General features: G+C 41.4%; 1 protein-coding gene across 1 annotated transcript in view; it reads right to left on the bottom strand.

Annotated features, from left to right (window-relative positions):
- The window catches only part of LOC308286996 (copine-5-like), a gene marked incomplete at both ends in the record, with an annotated part of 112,973 nt that overhangs the window by 37,002 nt on the left and 52,131 nt on the right, over window positions 1–23,840 (bottom strand). The window contains 2 exons of the mRNA XM_080728117.1: window positions 14,582–14,628; window positions 16,119–16,159. Coding sequence (XP_080584243.1) covers window positions 14,582–14,628; window positions 16,119–16,159 — 88 coding nt within the window. The remainder of the gene's footprint in view (window positions 1–14,581; window positions 14,629–16,118; window positions 16,160–23,840) is intronic.

Below are 23,840 nucleotides of genomic sequence, written 5' to 3'. Positions count from 1 at the left end.
TATTGTATTGACTCAACAAACAGTGGTTTTTGTGTTGTTTATTATTGCTTCATGAGCTAAATAGGAATGTTATTCCATGAGGAAAAACAATCTGTCAAAAGTAAGTTAATCAAAAAACAAGTCCTGATGAAGCCGGTCGATTTGACTTACGGCCCAAGTGCGTAGCACCAAAACTGTGAGAGGAGTAACGCGGCGAAATAAATGTATCCGGAAAGAAAGATACTAGAGTCTGGTTGGTTTTTCTTTTTGGTGGTATTATTTTCACAATATTTATCTGAGTCAAACTAAATATAATGCCTCAACTCCTACTGAACTGAACTGGTCCCCAGTTCAAATTTGATTATTTTGGGGGTCCCCCAGTTCAAATATGATTATTTTGGGGGGGTCCCCACTCCCCTGTTATTCTAGGCCGGTCACGGCCTGAAAAGTTTGAGAACCACTGTTATAAAGCATCTTGCCTATACTCACTGCCCCGATCTCCCTGGCCTAATACACAACGAGCATCAGGTTTCTGTATGACACTGGCTCTCAGACAGTGGTTGGTGTGTGTGTGTGTGTGTGTGTGTGTGTGTGTGTGTGTGTGTGTGTGTGTGTGTGTGTGTGTGTGTGTGTGTGTGTGTGTGTGTGTGTGTGTGTGTGCGCGTGTGCGTGTGCGTGTTCGCTGCCTCTTTGCACATCCTGGGTAACATCTGTGACAGCTGCTTCACTCCCAGGGGAACGGTGCTATACCAGAAGCTGTCTGTCACAGACGCTCTCCCTCCTGGGATGCTGCATACAGAGGGGTTTCTGGCACCAGGTGGAACTGAACTGTGCTCAGGAATGTATTCTATTCAAGAGATGGACGGACGAACCGGCAGAGGGGATTTTCCTTTCAAACACCTGACTTGGTTTGATCAACACATCTATCCATATACGTTCACCTTCATGTAATCCGTCAGTCAGTGTTGGGAAAGTTCACTTTAAAAATGAACTAGTTCAAGTTCAAGTTCAAAACTTCTAAACTGAAGTAGTTCATTTCATAGTTCATAATTCTATATTTTGAACTAAAGTTCATGGTTCCCCAAAATGAACTAACTTAGTTATTTTTCGTTCTTTTTTAACCATAATATTTTTATACTTTTGGCTATTCAAAAAAAAAAAAAAAAAATAGAACCACACACAGCAATAATTTCATCCAACTTAACATTGAGGTGCCCACAATATCTAGGTGCCCAGTGCCCAGTCTTCCTGCACCTTTTCTAAACCTCGCGCACAGCATGTTTCCGCGTTGGTTAAAATAGCTGATCTACAAGCTCACGTAATTGTCTCGTGGATGCGACGCGTTGTGAGCTTGCAGATCAGCTATTTTCGCCATGCAACACACATGACAAAGTATAGTCAGGCTTTACTTGCGAGACGTAACGAGGAGGAGATTCACAGTGCAGCTGCAGAGTGCAGACAGCACTGCATATCAACGTTCACGAGGAGCTGCGTGCAGTGCGTGCTAGCCTATTGGAGCATGTGAATGAAAAGAGAGACGAGAGGACAGACGACCTCGGAGGCGCGGACCGCCGCATGAACGGCCGACGGACGCCGACGAACGCCGTTCACGGGCGTCAGAATGATCGCGTTCGACAATTCGTTCATCAAGCGAAAACAGTTCACGTTCGCCCAAAATATGAACGTGTTCATGAACGATCGTTCTTTGAACGCGTTCGGGTACAACACTGCCGTCAGTTAAGATGATTATCTGTTGCCCCTCATCTACACGCTATAACTGTACAAAAGCATTATTCATTTGTTCTGTCGTTTTGTTCCGCATGTTTTCTTCACTATACTGTCCATGCCTAACAGAACCAAACTTTACACTATTACCCATATTGCTTCCGAGATCATCAGACTTCCCACACCGGCACTTTCTGATATGAACAATAAGGCCATCACACGCTTAGCAAGTTCAATAACAAATCACATTGAAAGTGATCATCCCCTGTATCGCTACTTCGACCTCATGCCAGCTGGGCAAAGAAACAGAACCCTGAAATGGGAAAAGGATCAATTTAGCAGGAGTTTTGTCCCCTCACTGCAGCACTAAACAAACTGCCCTGTCGATAGGATGGTTTTCTGAGTACAGTGGGGACCTCATGTATGTATTGTCTTGGTGATATGTTGTTTTTTGCTATGTGGTAATGTGTTGTTCTTTATTTTTGGAACCCATTTTTTCACCCAAGCGTGTGGAAGGAAGATGTTATTCCAACCAGTTATTTTCTTGTTTGTTGTTGTTTTTTAACAGACTTGCGAAGACAAATATCCCTTCGGGGACATTATTATCAGACCAGAGTTAACAAAAAACAACAGATTTTGCAAGCTCAATTGCAATATTGTGAGCTCTGGTATTTTTGAAAATGATTGGATTAGGGATGCACTATCAGTATTTTCAAAAAGGATTTCTGCATCATGAGTACATTTTTATGCCAATACTTTTATACTTATACTTATTCTTTTATACTTATACTTATTCTTTACTTAAGTACATTCTGAATACGTTACTTCTACTTGTAACACAGTATTTCCGCATTGTAGTATTGATACGTTTACTTAATTAACAAATGTGAGTACATTTCCACCACTGTAAATAAAGCTGACATTAACCGATGGTTGCTGATATTTATCTGTTGATAAGCATACATTTTGCGCTGGCTATGATGGTGTATTTGTTATCTGCAGCCTACCAAGCTGTAGCTGCCGAACTTCTTAGGCGCCGTACAGTGTTTTGTCGTTGCCGTGTCTCTTGGCCAAAAGACAGGCTGCGGTTGAGCTTGAGACACGGCAACGACAAAAAACCAAACAACCTTCCATTGACAATGCATTAGTACGGCGCCCCCAGTGGCCATTCTCAGACGATACGGAGAAGATGTTTCACGCATATGTGTGAGTCCAGACTTATAATGAAGATGTATGTGTTTCCCTGGCACAAAGGGGAAATCTATATATAAACAAATTCGTTATCAGTATCAGTTATCGGCTAAATTGTTATTTTAAACATCAGTATCAGCCATGAATTTTACTTATAATAATATGACCAAAATAAACATGTGAGGTTGAAAGTGGTAAGAAATAGTAGATAAAGAACAGCTGCATAAAATACAATATATAATGTAAAAAATAATGTCCGATATTTATTCTCCAGACTTTGAGATTTTTTTAGTTTCTTCGTTGAATGTCACTGTGAAGTACGACTCCATTCTCGCCACGTTTTAGAATGAATGAGTCACGTTTGAGATCCACACATCCTGCAGACTGTTCACCCGAAAGGTCTCAACGATGAATTATTACTGTAATTACTTAATGCTATAATTGACATTCCAAAAACGAGTGTCATTGGGCTACATTTGCCCTTCCAATGGTCTACCTCCTTGAACGTCTTGGCCTGTTCTGTGCATGAGGTACTGATGTGAATCTGGCAATGTTAATAACCCAATATTTCTATTGTCACTGTATGAATGTATGGAGACTCAAAGTCTGTGAGAACCAAAGTGAATTCATTGATCTCTAGAGAGGCTGATAACACCTCTTTGTTTAACAGTGCCCACTGGTTGGTAAACCTAATTACTATGCAAGGCCTTCTTAAGACAATGGACTATGTTGATTTGATCTATTTAGGCAGTCTGAGAGCAACTCGCACCTCCAGGCTCCAGTGAGCAAATGGTGACCGCCTGTTCTGTATGCATGTACTGAGTATAAAGATATCCTGAAATTGTTGTCAGACAGAGCGACTTAGGCAAGCCGAGAGGCTGCTTGGGCCAGAGGGCTCCACCCTGGGAACTCATATTCTTCAATAAATCTACGGAAGAACCTCCACATTTGCCTGCCTCTGAGTTTTCTCACTCTTTTGCACTCTCATTTTCAGTCTAATTCGTCTTGAAATACACAATGTATTCATTGCTTCTAATTCGATTTTTCACTCTGACAAACATTGGGCCCGATTCACCAACCTACTTACGAATGTTCTTACGAAGAAATTTCTTCTTAGACCCTTTTAAGAAGTTTTTTACGAAGATTTGGCATACACCAATGTTTTCTTAGCTGTGATTTGTTCTTATGTTAAGAAGAAATCTACGCATACTGTAGAGCACTCTTAGGGCAGCCTTTTAGTTCTTAAGTGTGACATGTTGTGCAAAAATAATTTGTATTTTTAGAATTGTTTCTTCAATTCTACAGTTGTATAATAATATGATTTAAATCACCAAAACATTTGTATCATGTCTTTAGAGCAGTGGTTCTCAAAGTGTGGTTTGGGGACCCCCAGGGGTCCTTTAGGAAGTTCCAGGGGGTCAACTGTAAAACGAGGAAGAGTTTTACCATTTTAACCCAGTTTTAAACTTTGTTTGAAAATAGCCGATCTACAAGCTCACAAGGCATTACCATTACAGCCCATTTTGAGCTTGTAGATCGGATATTTTTTAAACAATGATAAATCTTGAAAAATCTTCTCAGGCGGAAAATATTTTCAGGTGGGGGTCTGCAGAATGTGGTGGTCCTTGACATAAAAATGTTTAGAACCACTGCTTTAGACTAGTTTTCAACAAGTCTGAAATTGCATCCCAACCCAAAATGCCCCCCCCCCCCCCCCCCCCCCCAAACCCTTCACCCCCCCCCCTCATAACCCAACTCCCTACTACAACCTCACCCCCATATCCCAACAGCTGCCACACGCCCATTTCCCTGTCCCCTTCCTACCTGAAAGCCCCCCTTGCACCATATCCCAACCACATCCCTACCCTACTTCACCCCATTACATACCAAGCAGCTGCTAACTTAAAGCCTCTCTATACCCACCCACCAGCTTTCAGTAATACAATGTTTTATATCCACTAATAATGCGATTTCCAAACATGAAATATGGATAACATTCTAATTTCAGCAAATTTACCTTGATGTCTATAGTGAAATAATAAAATATATTCATTCATTAAATACAAATAATTAGCTGTTCACTTCAGAAGTACCTCCACAGAAGTATTGATATACAGTATATCTTTTTAATGTTTGGAGTCTAGTGTTCCACCATCTTTACACTTTAGGGATTCTTGACTTCATTCTCTCAACTTTATGTGACTGATTTCTTGTGATTTCTGTGTACAGCAATCAAACACAGGTGTGACTGCAGAGAGTGTCATGAAGTCGTGCCTTATATGGGAATTTTTGGGTGGCTCCCTATGGTAATAGGGATGCAAATTGGGATATGTGGGGCGTCTACCTATGATAATTAGTATTAGCTGGCACACCCCTTCAAGTTACGAGGATTGGCATTCATCATGATAAGAAAATAGTTAAGAACAATTTTGCCTTCCTAAGAACGTTTCATGAATCGGACTCAACTTCACTTAGGAATTCACTTAGGAAGAAATTTAAGAACAGGTTAAGAAGAAAGTTAAGAACTTATTGGTGAATGAGGCCCATTGGGAGTAGGACAGTGAAGTTTGCGTCTTAGCAATTGTATTTTTATTGTTTACTTTCTTGTATTTATATTTGGCATGACATTTTCTTTCCTTCAATAATTGCATTGGGATGTTCAGAGGCACTTGTGTACAGCACCTTTTAGCACAAGCTGTTTCCTCTTTTGATTAGCACACATTGGTTTCCGATTGTCAGCCTGTTGAATCAAACCTGAGGAAGGCCACGACCGAAACGTCGTTGCATCAATGAAAAACTTCTCTTGAAACCTGCAAGTGGCAGTGTGCAGGTATATCTCAGATTGATCTCACAATGTTTTTGTTTTCTTTGTTCTTTTTTTTATATATATAATTTAGAATAGCCAATTTTTTTTACCCCCTTTTTCTCCCCAATGTATATGGCGATTAATTCCTCCCCACACACATTTCTGTGTTTGCCACAACTGGCTCACCTGCCAGAGAGGAGCCCCCACCAGGAGGACGTAGAGCCTTTGTCCTACTCCTCCCGCCCAACACTCCCTGCTGACAGGTGGCGCCCCTCCCCCCAGCCTGTAGAATATGCAGTGACAATTATCCCCCTCCTCCCCGCCCTAGCCTCGCGTAGCCGAAAATGTGCCCTTGGCAGATTTGGTCTGGCCCTGCTCAGTTATTCAACAATTTCACAGCTCACAAGTCGTGAGGACCAAACCAGGGGCCCAGTATGCAAATGTGGTGTGGGCTTTAGGTCGTGAGAAACCAACCAGGGGCCCAGTATGAAAATGTAGGGTGGGCGTATCACCTTAGCGCTACTCTGATTGGTTGTAGGTCTAACCAATAGAGTCAATTTGAATCTTTTTGTAACTGCCCCTTGGAAAAGGAAACAACACTGAGAAGAACCAGACGAATATTCAAGCACTGATATTGTCTGGCTATGCAAAGCTATCCCCGCCCGGCTTCCCTCCCCCGAACACAATATTTGTGCTCATGTAGACGCCCGACAAAGCCGGATGCACCACGGTGGATTCGAACCCACCACCTCCATGGTGGGCAGGGACTTTACCAATGCACCGCTCGAGTGCTAGATCTCATCTACCGTTTGTCACCTATGTACCTGCTCTGAAACCGATTGGGTATGGGGAAGTCTTTTTTTTTCTCTTTTACTATGTTCAAGATCCCGAAACCACTCTTTGCCCCTACTGTACGTCCTAAATACCAAAACCAGACCATGTTCAGTAAGCCGTTTGGATTGTCTGGACTTAAAAGCATTGCAGTTATTTTTTTAAGATGTGCTGCCAGCCTTCGGGTGAAATGTTTTGTCTTTCCATGCCCTTCTTCTATAATCTCTTTCATAACACCTGAGAATTACAGTATTAGAGGTTGTAAATGTTCTGGGGTCCTGATTTGATTATCACAAAGAGCTAGCCGGAGGCTCGTTAAAGGCTTGTTAAGAGTTTCCCTTGAGTTGTCTGGTTAGATCCATAAAACAAAACAGCCTCAAGACTGTTTTCAGCTTGGCCTTCTTATAAACCTGAATGTCCAAGTTTATATTTCAGCCAAGTATGAAAGCATAAAAATACCAGGTTGCCTTTAAGTGTTGGGCTTTATTTTCGTTCTTCTCTAAGCTGTGTCGAGGTCGGCTGTTATCGTCTAAGCACAGCTGGACCATTCGTAACTTGTGTAACTCAAAAGTTATCTGTGGAAAAAGTTTAATCTTTGGAGGTGCGGAGGTGTCTTAGCTATACACTCACACTGTAGCTAAGACAGATGAGATGTTCACTTTTATATTGATTAATTATGTTAGTATTTATTGTAATCTAATTAATGAATCAAAACTTTAAGCTCTCTCTATTTATTAGAAAGACAATCTGTCACCAGAAGCAGGGATGTCTGACCATAGCAGTCAATGCTAGTTAGTGCAACAAGTATCTCACTGTCATGTCAAACACAAGCAAAAATACCCAAAACTACTAACACAACCTAATAGTGCAGTGTCAAAAAAGTCAGTGCGAAGAAAAAAAAAACTCGAAAGGAAAAGAAACTAGAAAAGGTGTCACAGCCAGACGCACATGAGCACCCTCCCTGGAAGGTCCTTAGAGGTCAGAGTCAGTACAACTATAGTTCCGTCATCCTAGGTTAGGAAGGTAGTCCTCCTCAATCGACCAGTGTGTGTCTCATTGTAGAGTTCAAGAGCAGCCGGTACAAAAGACTTTCCAAGTCTCTCTCGCACCGTCTATCCAGGACGGCCTGGATAGACAAAACGGTCGTTTCCTCTCTTACTCCAATAACTGAAGATCTCCAGACGGAGAACTTAAAAAATAAATAATCAAGAGTTAACAACAATCACACACACAACACACACAAGCCTTTGGTTTGAGGGCAGTCAGCATTAATGTCTATAAGCATCTCATTTGGCTCACAAAGTTTCACCCACAATCGGTACAACTGGAGCTAAAGGACTAAAACCCATGGGCCCAATGAGAGGGGAAAACCCACCATAACAACAACCCTGGCTTTTATTTCATTCATTTCATTGAGGTCTGTGCATGAGCTCTAAATGGTTCTCCGGAGGGACATAATATTTGTTTAGCGGATTAGATATGCCGGTCACGGGTGAAAATGCATTAGTCAAACTTGCAAATTGTCTGCAGAATATTGCTGAATTGTGCTGACACATACCCACACCAGGAATCCTCCATGACACGCTTGATTAATGTCACTTGCCGGAAATAGCGGATCCACAAGCTCACAATGAGTTGCACCATCATAAGAACTAATCAATCAATCAATCAATCAATCAAGCAGTCTCTATGTCCGTCCGTCTGTCTATTCAATCAACAACCACTATTTTGCTGTGTAGCCTAATCAATCAAATAGTTTGCCAGTACCATAATCAAATGATTGGGGTTTCCCATCTCAACGTGTTTTAAGTTCAGAAAACATGTTTTTAATGAAACTGCCTGCCTGAATGATAAAGAATGAAAGAGCTAACAGAACTCAGGGGCGTCAATTGGGTATGGCAGGGGTATGCAGCTGCCATACCCTGGGTCCAGGGAGGGAAAATAAAAGCTACTTTTTTTAAATATAAATACATGAATGTCTCTTTGTCTATCTGCGCTGGTTATTATGTTGTTAAATTACAGTAAAATAACTACAAATGCAGAATTTAACATAATGGTCACTTTAACAAGGTATTATAATTCTATTCTCCACACTTGTATTCTCCCCAGCTTGACAAAATGGTATATTCCCAGGTTCCGCAGGTCAGCTGCACAGGTGCAATGCATTATTGTTAATTGTGGCACGTTTACTAACATGCTAACTTTAACTGCACTTGAACAACCGTTCCAGGCTGCCATATCCCGCCCAAGAAACCATAGAAGACATTGTGAAAATAGCCGATCTACATGCTCACAACGCCTCGCAGCACGAGGCGTTGTGAGCATGTAGATCTGCTATTTTCACAATAGAACCGTGTTATCCAAAATGTAATGCCTATTGTCCATGAGGACTCCCATCTTTGCCATACCCTAGCTTTTGCTGAACTGACGCCACTGACAGAACTTCTATATAAGCTAACAGAACTTCTACTGTATATAAGGACATGATGGATGGCTGCATAGATTCCATAGACAGCAGTGTACATGCTGTATAAAATAACACAGACTAACCAGATACAGTAAAACACACAACAGTATACTGTACATATAACAGACAGCATACACAAGTACTGTTCCTCCATTGTGCTACTGCGCTTATCAGTGTTGCAACAAAGTTGATGTCAAATGATTTCCAGAAGCAAACGAAGACAACAATCTTGAAAAATATAGTGTTCCGTAAGCAAAAACATTCTTTTTTACAATACAGCTTAATAACATTTTATTTTTCATTCACTTGCAATAGCAGCATTCTTTTTTATCATCATGTTCTCTTATCTCCACCTGTCAGGTTCCCATACCCACTGTGATATCCATCAGTCTGCAGAATGAAGCCCCACCACAGTTGTCAAGGTACCTGATTCTGATTTATACCTGTATCTGACTAAAGGACTATGCTGGCGATATCACATTTTGCTAAGAATGCACAGCAGAAAATTAGTCAAGTGTAACTCCATCAGGTGCATTTGTTTTAATTGCTGCTAAGAATACACCATGGAACAGCGGTTCTCAAACCTGTTCATATCAGGAACCCTCAAATTAATATGTGTTTTTGCAGTGGACTAACATCTGAAAATATCTTGTGCTGATACCCCCCTAATCTAGACTGAGTGGCAAAACATTGAGCAGCATGGAGCGTTGGAGTTTGGAAGTGCTAGTTGCAAATCACTCAATGGCCCTGCATACCACCTGTTTCTAATTTGCACATAATGCAGGAGGCAGCAGGATGTTGTGTTGTTGAAAACAAGTGCTTCCAAACTCTGACACTTGGAAAAATAAAAACCTGCACAGAATGTCTTAACAGAAAGTAGCTTATAACATGTCTATGGTGGATTTTTATGAAACAAAAACTTTGCAGATAGAAAGAGGATAATTCAAGCTTTCAGTACAGCTGCACTGTTGGTGAGTTAACTTTGTTTAATACAATCAGATAGGACTTTTCTGTTTGGATGTATGGGATTTAAATGGCAGAAATCAGTTTTTTGCCACTCAGTAGGCGTTTCCACATAGATTCCAGCAACAGATGATGTCACGCGCATACCCTCTATATTTGTGTTAGAATGTTACAAAAATATTTAAACATTGTTAGATTTCTTTTTGAAATCTACAATTGATACGATTTTGATACTAGGCCTATATTAACTCTTTGAGTGCCACCCCGTTCACCACTAGAGGGCGCCCAGTGGCCATAGAAAATCCCATAGAGATATGCTGGTATATGCAGAAGCCCTGCAGCCAGAGTTCGAGTTATACTCCGAGAGCTATGGGGTCCCTCTAGCGGCGCCAAAGGCGCCGCCGAAAAATAGGGCCCCCATAGTTATGGGGGTGGCCCCCATAGTTATGGGGGCCCTATTTTTCGGGTATAAAGTCGGCTAAAACGAGTATTTTCCTATATTAAATCATATTAAATCAGGTACTTTTCGGTATATAGTCTGGATTTCTTGGTACCAACAGTCAGACAACAAGTGCCAGTTTCATAAAATCATTCAGTTCCCAGAGCTTTTCAGTTAATCTACTTAGTTACTTTACACCACTGTCTACAACAGCAAGCAAACATTTTAGCCCGTGAACCTGTCTACAACAGCAAGTATGATGGTTCCCAAACTTTTTAGCCTGTGAACCAAGAGACATTACTACCTTGTACCAAACAAGTAGTGAAAATAGCAGATGTACAAGCTCACAACGAGTTGCTTCGCACTGTGTTCAGTGCGTTGTGACCCATACAACGTGTCTGCCACATCGGTCCAGACCCCAGTGTTAGGAAACAGCTAGCCTCGGAAACCCAGGCTTCATTGGCGATGGTTCTGGTACACCATAGCCATTAGCCACTAGCTAGCCCAAACGTTAGCCTAGCCAGGCAGCACAGCAGCATAACATAGCATTCATTCATCATTACAAGTCTATAGCCACGAGCCCACGACTCACCAGTGAGGACGCCAGGGCTAGCAGAGGGCGATGTTTAATGTCTTCATAGCCTAGGTTGTGTTGTCTTGGTGTTCTGTATATTCCTTTATGGCCGTATTGTTATAATCCACCGAGTCCATGACGCATCAGTTACGCACGGAGAGACAGACGTTCAGACAAGTTAAAAGGGAAGTCCTTTGAAAGCCATTTCCTCTCTGAACAGTGCCCAGAAGCACATTTCAAAACAAGAGCCTTTCTTTTTTTCTTTTTGTCTATACAATCGATCATTCAACACATGTTTATTTTGAAATTGTACTGGAAATAGAAGTAGCCAATAGCTCCTACTTCACGCCACTGATGTCAGAGCCTCTACTTGCCGATCGGCAATATTTTCCCCCCAACCCCCCTTTAGGGGGTGCGGTGGGACGTGGGGGAGGGGGTGCGGCCGCACCCCCAGCACCCCTACTTCCCTCGGGTATGGTCTTGCTAAGACAGCGTTGTTTTGTTTGGTTGTTTTGTTGCTCTCCGGCGTGTCCGCCTTCCTTTGCCGTCCGGGCCGTGGCTAGAAGTGCAAAGACTCGATGCAGTGGTTCCTAGCTTAGCCTATGCCCAGGCCATGGCGAGACCACGCAGCTGGGTAGGTCTGCATCCAGCTGGGGGAAAGGTAGGAACCATTGCAGCGAGTGTGTTATAACCCGGACGGTAAAGGAAGACTCACACCCCACATTAAATGCGCCTGATTTATAATAATAAAATTAATAGTAGGATTAAACGGTGTGATGTCATTGTTCAGTCTTACTGTCTAACATGTTTATTTAGTATATCTAGTTAACATAAATAATATAAATTCTTCCAATGGAACATAAAAAATAAAAAAAAACAAGAAAAAAAAATAAAAACACACACTTAGAAAAAAAGAGACCCCAAAGGGGGTTGTTGACTATGGGGTCCCAGACTTTAACTATGGGAGCTAAGCTCCCACTGGCCCCCGCATAACTCGAACCCTGGCTGCAGCCATGACTTGCCTGAACACTTTCCTTTGTGCATGTACAGGAAGAGGATGAAGTTAGCTTGAAGTTAGCTATTGGTTACCAAGCATTTTAGAAGCCTTATTTTCGTCAACTTAGCCATGATTAAACCTTGCACACCTCATGCATGGGGAAAAAACAGAGAAGAATGAGCTCTAAAAAATCCAATGCAATCCTGGATTGCATTGAAGTGGATTTGTGCAGTTTGTTCACAGCTTTCAAACAAAAAAATCCGATTGGAAATCCGTTCAGGCATTCTTGAGATAATCGCCATTATGTTTTACATGTTATGTAAACAAACATGGCTGCCCTGTATGTTAGATGGGGTTGTATGGGGGTGGAACATGCAAAATCGCGATTGAAATCATGTTCACTAGATTTGATGGGGTCCAAAAAAAAAATTAAAAAAAAATTCTTTTTCAAAATTTCTTTTTTTTTTTTATATCCCGAACATGTTCGGGATAGGCACTCTGGTATGCGATAATATATCCCGAACATATTCGGGATAGGCACTCAATGAGTTAAAGTGGCTATGTCACCTATAGGGATACTGTCACCTTAAGAAATCATCTTAAAAAACAAGTTAATATCTTTTGATGTCATTGTGGGAATGCGCGATAAGCCAATCAAATTAATTAATTGACTGTTACTGTATGTCTGTACAATGTACATTCTCTTCCCATCGCCCGCAGGGCCGCTCTCGCAGCCCTCAGAAAGCAAAATCTCTGCTCCTATGCTCTGCTCCCACAGGGCTACTGGGCTAGCACTAAAGCTAAAGACACAAATTTATTAAGGCTGGGACTTTAACTGATTAATTGCGATTAATTAATTACAGAAAATTAACGCGATTAAAACATTTACGCATTTTAATCGCACTTAGTTTTTGCACCACAGAACCTTCAGTTTCGGGCATACCGATCATAGCGATGCACCAACCAAGAAGAGACAACAAACGCAAAGGGAGAAGTAGCCGATCAGAGAGCTTTGCTTGGCCCAGTGTTCACTCGTACAACAAAATGTGTTTTATTTGAACAAAATGCTTCTCAGGTCAAATATCGATGTGCGATTAAAATGTGATTAATTGCGATTAATTAATCACAGAGCCTGTAATTAATTAGATTAAAGCTTTTAATCGCATCCCAGCCCTAAAATTTATATATAAATCTGTGCATATAAAAATTATATTTCCACCCAAATCTGGTTGTTACTTTGCCATTGTTCATGTGAATATGCTAGTTTATGTTTAATTGTTGAATTGGCGGATTCGCAAAAATTCACCGAGAGGGGTTGTTGCCTCTCGCTGGGAGGCGGGGCTCTAAATGTGGGGGGCTAGCCACATTTTCCCCCGCAGCACAGCTAGCTGTCCTCACACGCTCGTTGAGTCGCCTCGCACGGCGACACACACACACACACACACACACACACACACACACACACACACACACACACACACACACACACACACACACACACACACACACACACACACACACACACACACACACACACACACACACACACACACAGCTGAGAGCTCTGGTTAATCGCGTTAGAATGCGTTCTCCATAACGTTAATAGTTTCAAGGAACGATGTTGGGCTAAGTAAGTGATTTGAAGAAGGATATATAAATTGATGAAATGGAAACACTGTGTTTATCTGCATTTCTCCAGACTAGTAAAGAGGCTGTCTGTCTTCTTTTCTCCTCCTCCTCCGCGCACGTCTCCTCCTACGGATTTAATAAGCTCCCCGGCTGGTATTGGTAGGCGGGCAGTGGAGGGGGCTACGCTGCAGGCGATGGGACATTTTTATTCAAAGTGTTTTCAAATAGACCACGTGACCTACTGTATCATCCTATTATAATTTCGGGCCTTTAAGTAATTTAGCTCAGGGATCCCCTGCCCTAGAATATGGGTGTTGTTGAAATATATATGATATGATATGATATGATATGATATATATATTTTTTAATTTATCTTCATGTTTTTCCCGCCTAAAATGTATTTTAAAGACATGTTACAGTAGTGATATAGCTTAATGATTTAATCTGACTCTCGGGCAGTGGTGGAAAAAGTACTCAAATATTTTACCTGATCTTTAAGCTCACAACAAGCTCACGTGAGCTATCTTTGAACAGAATTAAGGCTTAATTGGTAAATGTTTGTTTTGTAGTATTACTGTAATCGAAATCTACAAAGTAACTCGGAACTAAAGGAACTAAGTTTTCAAATAATTGCAGTGGAGTAAAAAGAGCAACATCTTCCATTGAGATGCTCGAGTAAAGTAAGAGTACCTCCGAATTTTACCCACGTACAGAACTTACTACCTTTCCACCACTGTCCTACAACATTATGCTGAACTGCAGACTTTACTGATCTGAACAAACCTTATGTTTAGCTGGAAGTCTTCCAGGGATGGCTTCCCAAGTGTGAATGTGAGCCAAGTACAATCTTCGTTTCATTGTAAGCCAATTATTAAGATGGTGCTTTTTCTTTTTTTTAACTTACAATATGTCTTTTTTCTACCGTGTAGTTCATTTTAACTTTGACTTTTCTCTCTCTCTCTTTTTTTTTACACTCTCACCTCTCTCCACTGTTTAGTCTCAACGCCTTGGGTGTAGAGCACGCACACTGTGAAAGAAAGAAAGAAAGAAAGAAAGAAAGAAAGAAAGAAAGAAAGAAGCCAATATGAGCACAAAACATTCAGTTCCTTCTCAAATCGTTGCTGCCGGAGGAAACCTTGTGTCTCTTTCAAATGTTTTTTTTTCGTAATAATTGAAAGGCCTTCCGTCGTATGAGAGTGTCTCACAAAAGTATAGCGAAAATAGCCTTGTAAATAGCCTTGTTCATTAATATTGAACCAATGAAAAGTATTATCAAGACGTAGTTGCCTTAGCCTTGATGTCCTTTGCAGACTTACGTAAAGGCTAAAATGTGATTTAGATAGCATGGTATGTAGACAGATGCCAGGTTCATTTGTAGACCTGGCATCCTATTGTGCCATGTCCTATTGGTTCTCAAAGTGGGGTCCTTGGTCCTTGAGGGAGTTCCAGGGGGTCCCCAGCTAAATGATAATTAGGAACCAAATGGACCCGTGAGGGTTCATTTGGTTCCATTTGTACACTCAGAGTTAAATTAAAATTGATTTTACAATATAAATCGGGGTCTCAGAGATAGAAATGCCATGAAGTAGCCTAATGCATGTCAAACTGGGAGTCCTTGAAATTAAAATTGTTGAGAATCACTGCTGGAGCCATACAAATCTTCTCTTAATTACGTTTACGAGGCCAGGTCCCTGGCATAGGGGGTCTGTGGGCTAATAAGTGTCAATTTGGGGGTTCTTGACATGAAAACGTTTGAGAAACACTGCTATAGTGTGTATTGTTTCAATGAATAGAGTATAGATGTTTCGGTTATTCTACGGTTAGACTGATGATTCTTGGTTTACCTACGATCCTAGATGACTATTTCTATGCATGTCACTCTGGATTAAGAGTCTGCTAAATGCCTAAATTGTAAATTGTAATTGACTATTAACAATACCTACATTATTTCTATCTCCTGAAAAGAAACGGTTTTCTTTTTGGACATTTTTGGTTTCCATCCGCCAGCAACACAATCACAAAGCAACACTATATCCCCCTTGGCCAGGAGGAGGAGAGTTGTGTGGCACAAAGATGAGACGCAGATGGGTGAAGTGAGTGGAAGCACATACAAACACATTACATGCAACCACACAAGGGAGAAGGGAGTTGGATGTTGGATTAATGTTCATGTTTATATATTCAGACATTTAACCACTTAAACCCTCAATAAACTTGACCTTTCACTCTGTACTTGGCCTGCTCCAAACCAAACCTATTTGCCGAAAAATAGCCGATCTAAAAGCTCACGCTGGCAAGGGTTGTGAGAGCTTGTAGTTCTCCTCAGAATAGGAATGCTAAGGGTTGGAGAGGTCAATATAAAATTAGATTATTCTATCACAAAGATTTGGCAGCCCCACCCCCTGTAGTAACTCTGAGGAACCCCCGGAGGCCCTGTTGAAGACCCCTGGTATAGACAGATGTGCGGAGATGACATCTAATACAGTCAGAGAGCTTGTCATGATGGATGATACTCACATGGGTCTGACTTGGAGAATGTGTCTTTATCCAGCAGATTCCTGGAAAGAATGAAGAGAAGACAGTGTGAATGTGAGTGGCACAGCACATAACCCAGAGTGGCGGTGGTGTAAAGTAACTACCGGTAAGTACATTTACTCAAGTACTGTAGCCTACTTACGTACAATTTTGAGGTATTGTACTTACCGGTAAGTAGGCTACGGTACTCGAGTAAATGTAGTTACTTTACACCCCTGGTATATATCAATGATTAATATGGGAATACAGAAATATTTAACACTTTTGTTTTACTCATTTACTGCCACGTAAACGGTAAATAGTGCATTTGTATAGCGCCTTGCTTCATCCAAGGCGCTTTACATAGATTGTGCATTACATTCACCCATTCACACATACACCGATGACTGAGGAAACCATGCAAGGCACCAACCTGCTCACCGGGAGCAACTATGGGTTCAGGGTCTTTGATCAAGGACTCTTCGACACTAACTATGGGGGAGCCCGGGATCGAACTGGGAACCCTTCGGGAACCCTCCGTGTTCTAATGACGGTTTCTCTACCCCTGAGCCACTGCTGCCCACGTGACGAGTTTGACGAGTGATTCCCATTTGTCCAGGCCGCCTGGAGAAATGGGAATCACTCGTCAAACAAATCTTTTGACCCCCCCCCCCCCCCCCCCCCAATGAGGAAATCTGAGCATCATGGAATATTTTATGCATTTTCAAAGGTTAGTGAAAATCTCAGAAAGCATGGCAGGAAACTACTAAAGTGGAAAGAAAATGGTGGCAGTCAACAAGAAGATATTGGCTACATCACCTTTAATCTTGCACGCCCGCACACACGTACACATACACACACACACACACACGCACGCACACAAACACACGCACGCACGCACGCACGCACGCACGCACACACACACACAAACACACACACACAGAGTATCTCACAGCTATCAACAGCTGTGAGGCACTTTCGAGTGGTACAGCTACCTCCCACGTTGGAAATGTACACCATAAGGTGAGATGCACCACACAACACTTCAATTTGTACAATGTACAAGAGTCAGTTGTGTGTTTTTCCCTTTTCCAAAAGTCCTGAAAACAAGGATGGGAAATACAAAGTAAAATGTGTCACTGTCAGGAAGAAACCTTGTATCTCCAAGTTTCAAATGTGCAGACGATATACTGTAGGATATACGATATGGTATATACGATTTAGTATACAACATACGATATACTGTATAACCATATCATCCCTGTTCTTCTGAGCATGTTTGTTTGACACAATGCAACAAAAAACTGAGCGGTGGTTTTACCCCCCCCCCCCCCCCCCCCCCCCCCCCGCTCCCCCCCCCCTTCCCCCCTGTGTGTGTGTGTGTGTGTGTGCGTGTGTGTGTGTGTGCCTGGCCTGGCCTGAAAACAGCGCCCCTCCCTTAACATGTGTGGTCAGAAAAGGTACTACACAGGCTTGAGGCTACATACAGACCCACCCACATACAAACAAACTAACATACCTACACACACGGCCACGCTATGGAGACGGTGTGACCACCGCTCAAAAACACAGTATTTACTATAGAAAGGTCAGGGGAGGTAAGGAAGTTTCGAGTAAAAGCCGCCTGTAACTGACTTTTACACTCCTTTAAGGCCTTCGAAAGGGAGTTCCACATTTTTGCAGCATAGCAGGATAACTCATTTAATGTCATAATAGGTGCACAGGGCATCAAAGGAAAGACCAAGTATAGATCAATGTAGTGCAATTGTAACGGGGACAGACTCCCACGTGTTATCGGCTGATACCGACAATAAGGCACTCCCAACCTACTTGACTTAATTCGGTTCATTGTTGTAGACTGTAGCTGTAATTGATAATAGGAAAATAGTCCATATGTTGGTTTTGTGCTGTTTGTTGTGACTAACTCTGTCACGTGGCGTAAGACTGAAATGAAACCATTCATTCATTCATTCATTCATTCATTCAGAAAATAAATCATTGGGAATGTGTGAAGAGAATGAGCAGTGAAACGGAGGAATAATTTAGAAAGCGGCTGCAGGCAATTTAATTTGCATTTATATGAGGTCTATCCTTAATACAAATTAATTAACATCGATTTGAAGTCATCTTTTCAGTTGGATCAGAATTCAGTTCACATTTTGACAGGATCAAGTCTGCAGTAAATTCTGATGAGGACTGTTAGAGCAGTGGTGATCAGCTCGAGACCCAAAAGAGAAATGCCCGGGACCCAAACGAGTGAAAACAGCAGATCTGCAAGATCGCAACGTGTCGCTTCTTGCCGCGTTGTGAGCTTGTAGATCGGCTTTTTTCGCTGCTTCTTAAACATTTGTGTTCTAATTTATGGAATTTCTTCGATTTTTCTTAGATTTCTTCATGAAATTACTGAAAGAAATCCTTGAATTTAGTTTTTAACTAATGCAACTATTTTGAATAATGATAATTAAAAACAAAACAAAATGTAGGAAACAAAAAACAAAGGGACCCATAAAAATGTGTCCGTGACCCACAAATTTGTACCGACCCAGTGCTTGGGAATGGGAACCAGTAGCAGTGGTTCTCAAACTTTTTGGGCTTCAGTACCCCCTTTTCCTGATTGCTGAATCGAAGTACCCCCTTTAATCCAAAACAACATTTGAAATAGAAAATACTGACTTCAAGTCCAGTTTTTATGTGAATATGTTGAAAATAAAAGTGAGGCTCTATTCAGTAACAGCAAAAGTTGTGCTTAATTTGGTTTAAAGCTTTACAGAGCAGCACGTTCATGTAAATGTCAAGTTTTATCATTAAACATAACAGTAAAGAAATGTTTCCATTTTCCATTTTCTCTCAAGTACCCCCTGTAGTACCTCTGTCTACCCCTAGGGGTACACGTAACCCCATTTGAGAAACACTGCTGTAGAGAAACACAAGGATCTTTCCTGCTAAAAAAGTTAGTTGTGCAGGCGTTTGCTGCCGTGCTTCATATGTTAACATGAACAACACATTACAGTATGTATCCATACTGTATCCATGCCTGGCAGTGAGGTGTATACTTCAGAGTTTCTTTTTTTTTTTTGTTCAGGTCAAAGACCTCTTAGCTGAGAGAAATGAAGCAGGGATTCCAGTCCACAATATATAGTATACAATTATGTTGCAGATTTTCATAGATGTCATAGATCGCTTCATAGACTTCATTTGACAGCACTATCATCAGTGTTTGTTTTAATCTTTTCTATTGGATGTTGAATTGATGTTAATGTGTCTTCACCACTTAAACTGTCAATTCTTAGGCCTATAGTAAAATTGACCTTTCACTCTGTACTTGGTCTGCTCTTTTTTCCCCTTCTACAACAAAGCTCTTTGCTGAAAATAGCTGATCTACAAGCTCAAAATGCCTCGTAACATGAGGCGTTGTGAGCTTGTAGATCAGCTATTTTTGGCTAATCTTCTCCTCAGAATAAGGATGCTAGGGTTCAAGTGGTTATTATGTTAAAAAAAGACAAAAAAAAAGTTCCAATCAGACAAAGATTTGGCGGCCCCCACTGTAGTAACTCTAACCCTGACGAAGACCCCTGGTGTAGTGTATTCATGTGGCATACTGTATGTGTGTGTATCTATATGCATCTGTCTGTCTGTCTGTCTGTCTGTCTGTCTGTCTGTCTGTCTGTCTATACAGTAGATATATACAGTATATAGACATTTAAACTCTATAAGGCCATAGATCATAATCTAGCTATTACTGTATTCTATCCAAATTCGATCAAATAATTCAATTCAAATGTCGTGCGGAAAGCTGGGTGCACCGATAAATCCGTCTGCGTGGTTTGAATGCTAATACGCCCTTTGAGATATAGGTATAGGGTGTACAGTATATCCAGATAAAAAGGAAATGAATGAATAAATTAAGCCAGTGTGCAACACAGCACATATAGAAATGCAGACCATTATCTGTTGTGATGATCATTCTCACTCTGGCATGTGCATGGCCTGCCCTAGAGCTGTGGCTCTATAGGAGTGTGTGCGTGTAAATGGTAAATGGTGCATTTACTGTATACACAGTTCTGCCTTTATCCAGGAAGCTTTAAAATGACATTGTGCATTACATTCACCCATTCTCAAACCGATGGCAAAGGAAAACATGCAAGGCACCAACCTGCTCATCGGGAGCAATAGACCTTATTCACATCGCTCCATTGTGAACAATGGAGCGATGGTCCCAAAATATGAGTTCTATTCAACCATTTTCTTTTGACCAAATCGACGAATGGGCAGATGACAACATCAACATCCCCAAAAGGATTAAATAGAAGGGTACACCCACTGTAAGTGCTGTTACTGACTAAAAACTATAAAAAATACTAAAATGGCTAAAATACAATAATTAATGGTCATAAGTTCATAAAGCATAAATAATCTTAAAGTTCATGGTATAAATAAATATTTGGGTTCATAATTGATTTCATGTAGGGTTAAAATGCATAATATTAAGATATTGTATGTGGTTAAAACATTATGGGATGGAACAAAGATTCACTGACTGTCTATTAGCTGCACACGGGACCTCTTTGATGTAGGCTTGATTACATGTCATTGCTCACAGGTGTAACAAACAGACCTGCACTCTGCCTAGAGCACAAGCTGAGCTCTGTGTCCAACTGCTCTTATGGGATGCACCTCTAAAGTTCATTTTAAGTCATAAAAGACGTCTAAAGTCAAAGAAAGACGGTGAAAAGAAAGACTAAAGGACTGAGCAACTCAAGAAGAAGAACCTCCGTTCACAATAGCGGCCACCGAGGTATTTCATGTGTAGATTTGTCTTTGATGTGGACGCTGTTTGATGGACACTTCACTGCGCATCGCGCATTTCTTGTTGATTGTATTTTCATTTCATACTGTACTTTATGTTGTGATTATTGTACAAGTTTATTGATTATTGTTATTTGTGTGAACCTAGTTCTCACGGCATGTTTGGAGGAGAAGAGAGGAGGAGAATAAACTGCCCGTTTTCATAAAGAACCGACGCCGACCTGTGTTTGTTGTGAAGGGAGCTACACCCACAATATTCATGGTACAGTAGTTAGGTTACACTGTCTGTTACTCTGTACAAAGACTTGCTACAGTATCTGTGCAGACTAGTGCTTGCTCTGCCATCATATAGTTAATATTACTGTATCGTGATTTTTGCATATTAATCAGGAACAATCTAACAACAAATAGTTAATATGATGGTGGAGCAAGCACTGCACAGATAGCAAGTCTTTGTACACAGTAAGGTTGCAACCTAACTTACCTTAAATATCGTTACCATGGATGTAATCAATCTACTGTAGCCCTTCTATTTAATAATTTTGGGGATGTTGATGTTGTCATCTGCCCATTTGTCAATTTGGTAAGAAGAAATTGGTTGAATAGAACTCATATTTTGGGACCATCGCTCCATTGTTCACAATGGTTTGTAATGCAGGCTGATATCCCAGGAAGTCATGTGATCCAATATGGCCCGCGGTGTGAATAAGGTCTATTCTTGCTCAAGGACTCTGCGACACTAACTCTGGTATGGGGGAGCCCGGGATCAAACTTGTATCTTTGTTATGATAGTGTGATAGTGTGATATTGTGTGTGTGTGTGTGTGTGTGTGTGTGTGTGTGTGTGTGTGTGTGTGTGTGTGTGTGTGTGTGTGTGTGTGTGTGTGTGTGTGTGTGTGTGTGTGTGTGTGCATGGGTGCGTGTGTGCCTCTGTTATAGCACTATCAATTTGTAACAAATTGTCGAGAGCTCAACTCATCCGGAACGCAACTGTAAAATATTGATCAGCCATTGTAGTTTGTTCTGCCCAAACAAAACTCTTTTCATCGGTCTTCTGTCTGTTTCGTAACCAGACAAAGTATAGCTGCCTCTTCAATACAAAGCAGACAATCAGTCCTATTAATTGTAGGTGTGTCTGCAGTGGCACAACCTTTACCTGACAAATCTTAAGCTGCTTCTAGAGGCAGAAAATCCAACACTTTGTAATTGTCTTTTATGGTAACTTTAAAGTTATACCATGTAACTTTTTTTATAAAACACGTCTTAAAATTTTCCTAAATGTTAAATCGCTAAAGTTTTAGAACACCCACTCCGTTATTTTCAGCTTCTAAAGTTTTCTATGAGCCGTGAGGGGGGGAGAATTTCGCGGCAAATTGCGTCATCACACTACCGGCCAATCACAGCGAGGGTTATACACTGCCGGCCAATCACAGCGCATCTTGAAGTGGGGTCGCTATGGCGGCCCTATTTGTAGTCGCCCGTGTGTCTCTATACTCAAAAGGTAACCTCGCCTACCAGGCAGGGTGAAGGAGTCCGTTTCTCCGGAATGCCTGAACGCACAGGAACCAGGGACCCCTCTAAAGATAGATCTCGGCGAGGTGGAGGCAGACGAGGTGGAGGCAGACGCGAAAAACTGCCAAAAGACGCGGACGCGACCGCGGTTTGCTATAGGGCTACTGACCACTAGTTGAGCATCTTACACAGTATAGCTTTAAGTCCATCTCTTGTGGTTGTAACCTTTTTATAAATTTGTCAAAGCCTTCAACAGAACCGCTGTATGCAGGCTCTGCTGTGCTACGGTACCAGCCACTGGGGACAGCCTGACAGGAATAACAACCGAAGGGTTTCACTACAACTGTGTTCTCTCACGCCCAGCTCTGAATTTCTACACCGACTCCATGTGATGGAGGTGTGAGCCTTGCATTTTTTTATCTCTGTAAAATCAGGGTGAAAACTTGGTATTATCTCCAAAAAATGTTTGTATTACTATTAACCCATTCCAAGCCACGGGGAGCCACTTAATATTAAAACCGTTTTATACCGGACTTCTGAGCAAGGATGTCTCAGCCGCGCTGTCTTTTACCGTACTTTGTTATTAAAAACGAAATAAATGATTTTTATCAGAAAATCGGCGATCGTCTAACCTTCCCTAGTCACCACTCGTCCATCGATAGCGCATGGCTCCTCTGACATGAAGCAGAAGTGACGTCAGGTCCTTTCCATGAAAACCTTCCCAGCTACCATCCATTTTCTGTTTAGACGTTAGTGCTCGCACAGCTGGAGTGCTGGGGGCTAAGCTAGCGAAAATGTTCATATCTACTCTAGAGTCATACTTGGATTATTTGAGCCGACATTTACGTGAACGGATCGCGCACGCAAAACGCACGGGGAGAAGATGCGTCGGCCGAAACCACCACTCTAAGCCAATGCAGATGGAGGAATTTCGCTGGTGACTGTGGTGAGAATACAACGGGGATCGCGTGATGTTTATGGGGGATGAAGACCACGTGATATAGCGCTGATGGTCTTGTAAAATGAATGCAGTTCAGATCATAATATAATAATAGAAATTTCACGGCTAATCTACCAACAAGCCATTCTATTTCGGCTGGCGAAGTGTTAAAAGAAATAACATAAATGGCAGATTTAAGCTTGCAGATTTGTTACTTTCACAACATTTCTGTGACACTCTTTACTTTACTTGTAAAAAAGAATAGCAATAGCATTGTGCGAAGTGAGCGGTATCATGGTATCAAATGCGACACACGTGCATACAGTATCTGCTTGTAGGGGCATTCTGTCTGTGATGTTATCTGCATACTAGGGCATTCACCAAATATTCGAATATTCGAACATTCGAATATCAAAGTCACTATTCGACGTTGTTCACCGAAGTCGAATATTCGCTTATTTTTATTTT

This window comes from Nannobrachium achirus, assembly GCF_963921795.1.
Source record: "Nannobrachium achirus genome assembly, chromosome: 6".
Lineage (NCBI taxonomy): Eukaryota > Metazoa > Chordata > Actinopteri > Myctophiformes > Myctophidae > Nannobrachium > Nannobrachium achirus.
This window is presented reverse-complemented; position numbering and strand designations above follow the sequence as displayed.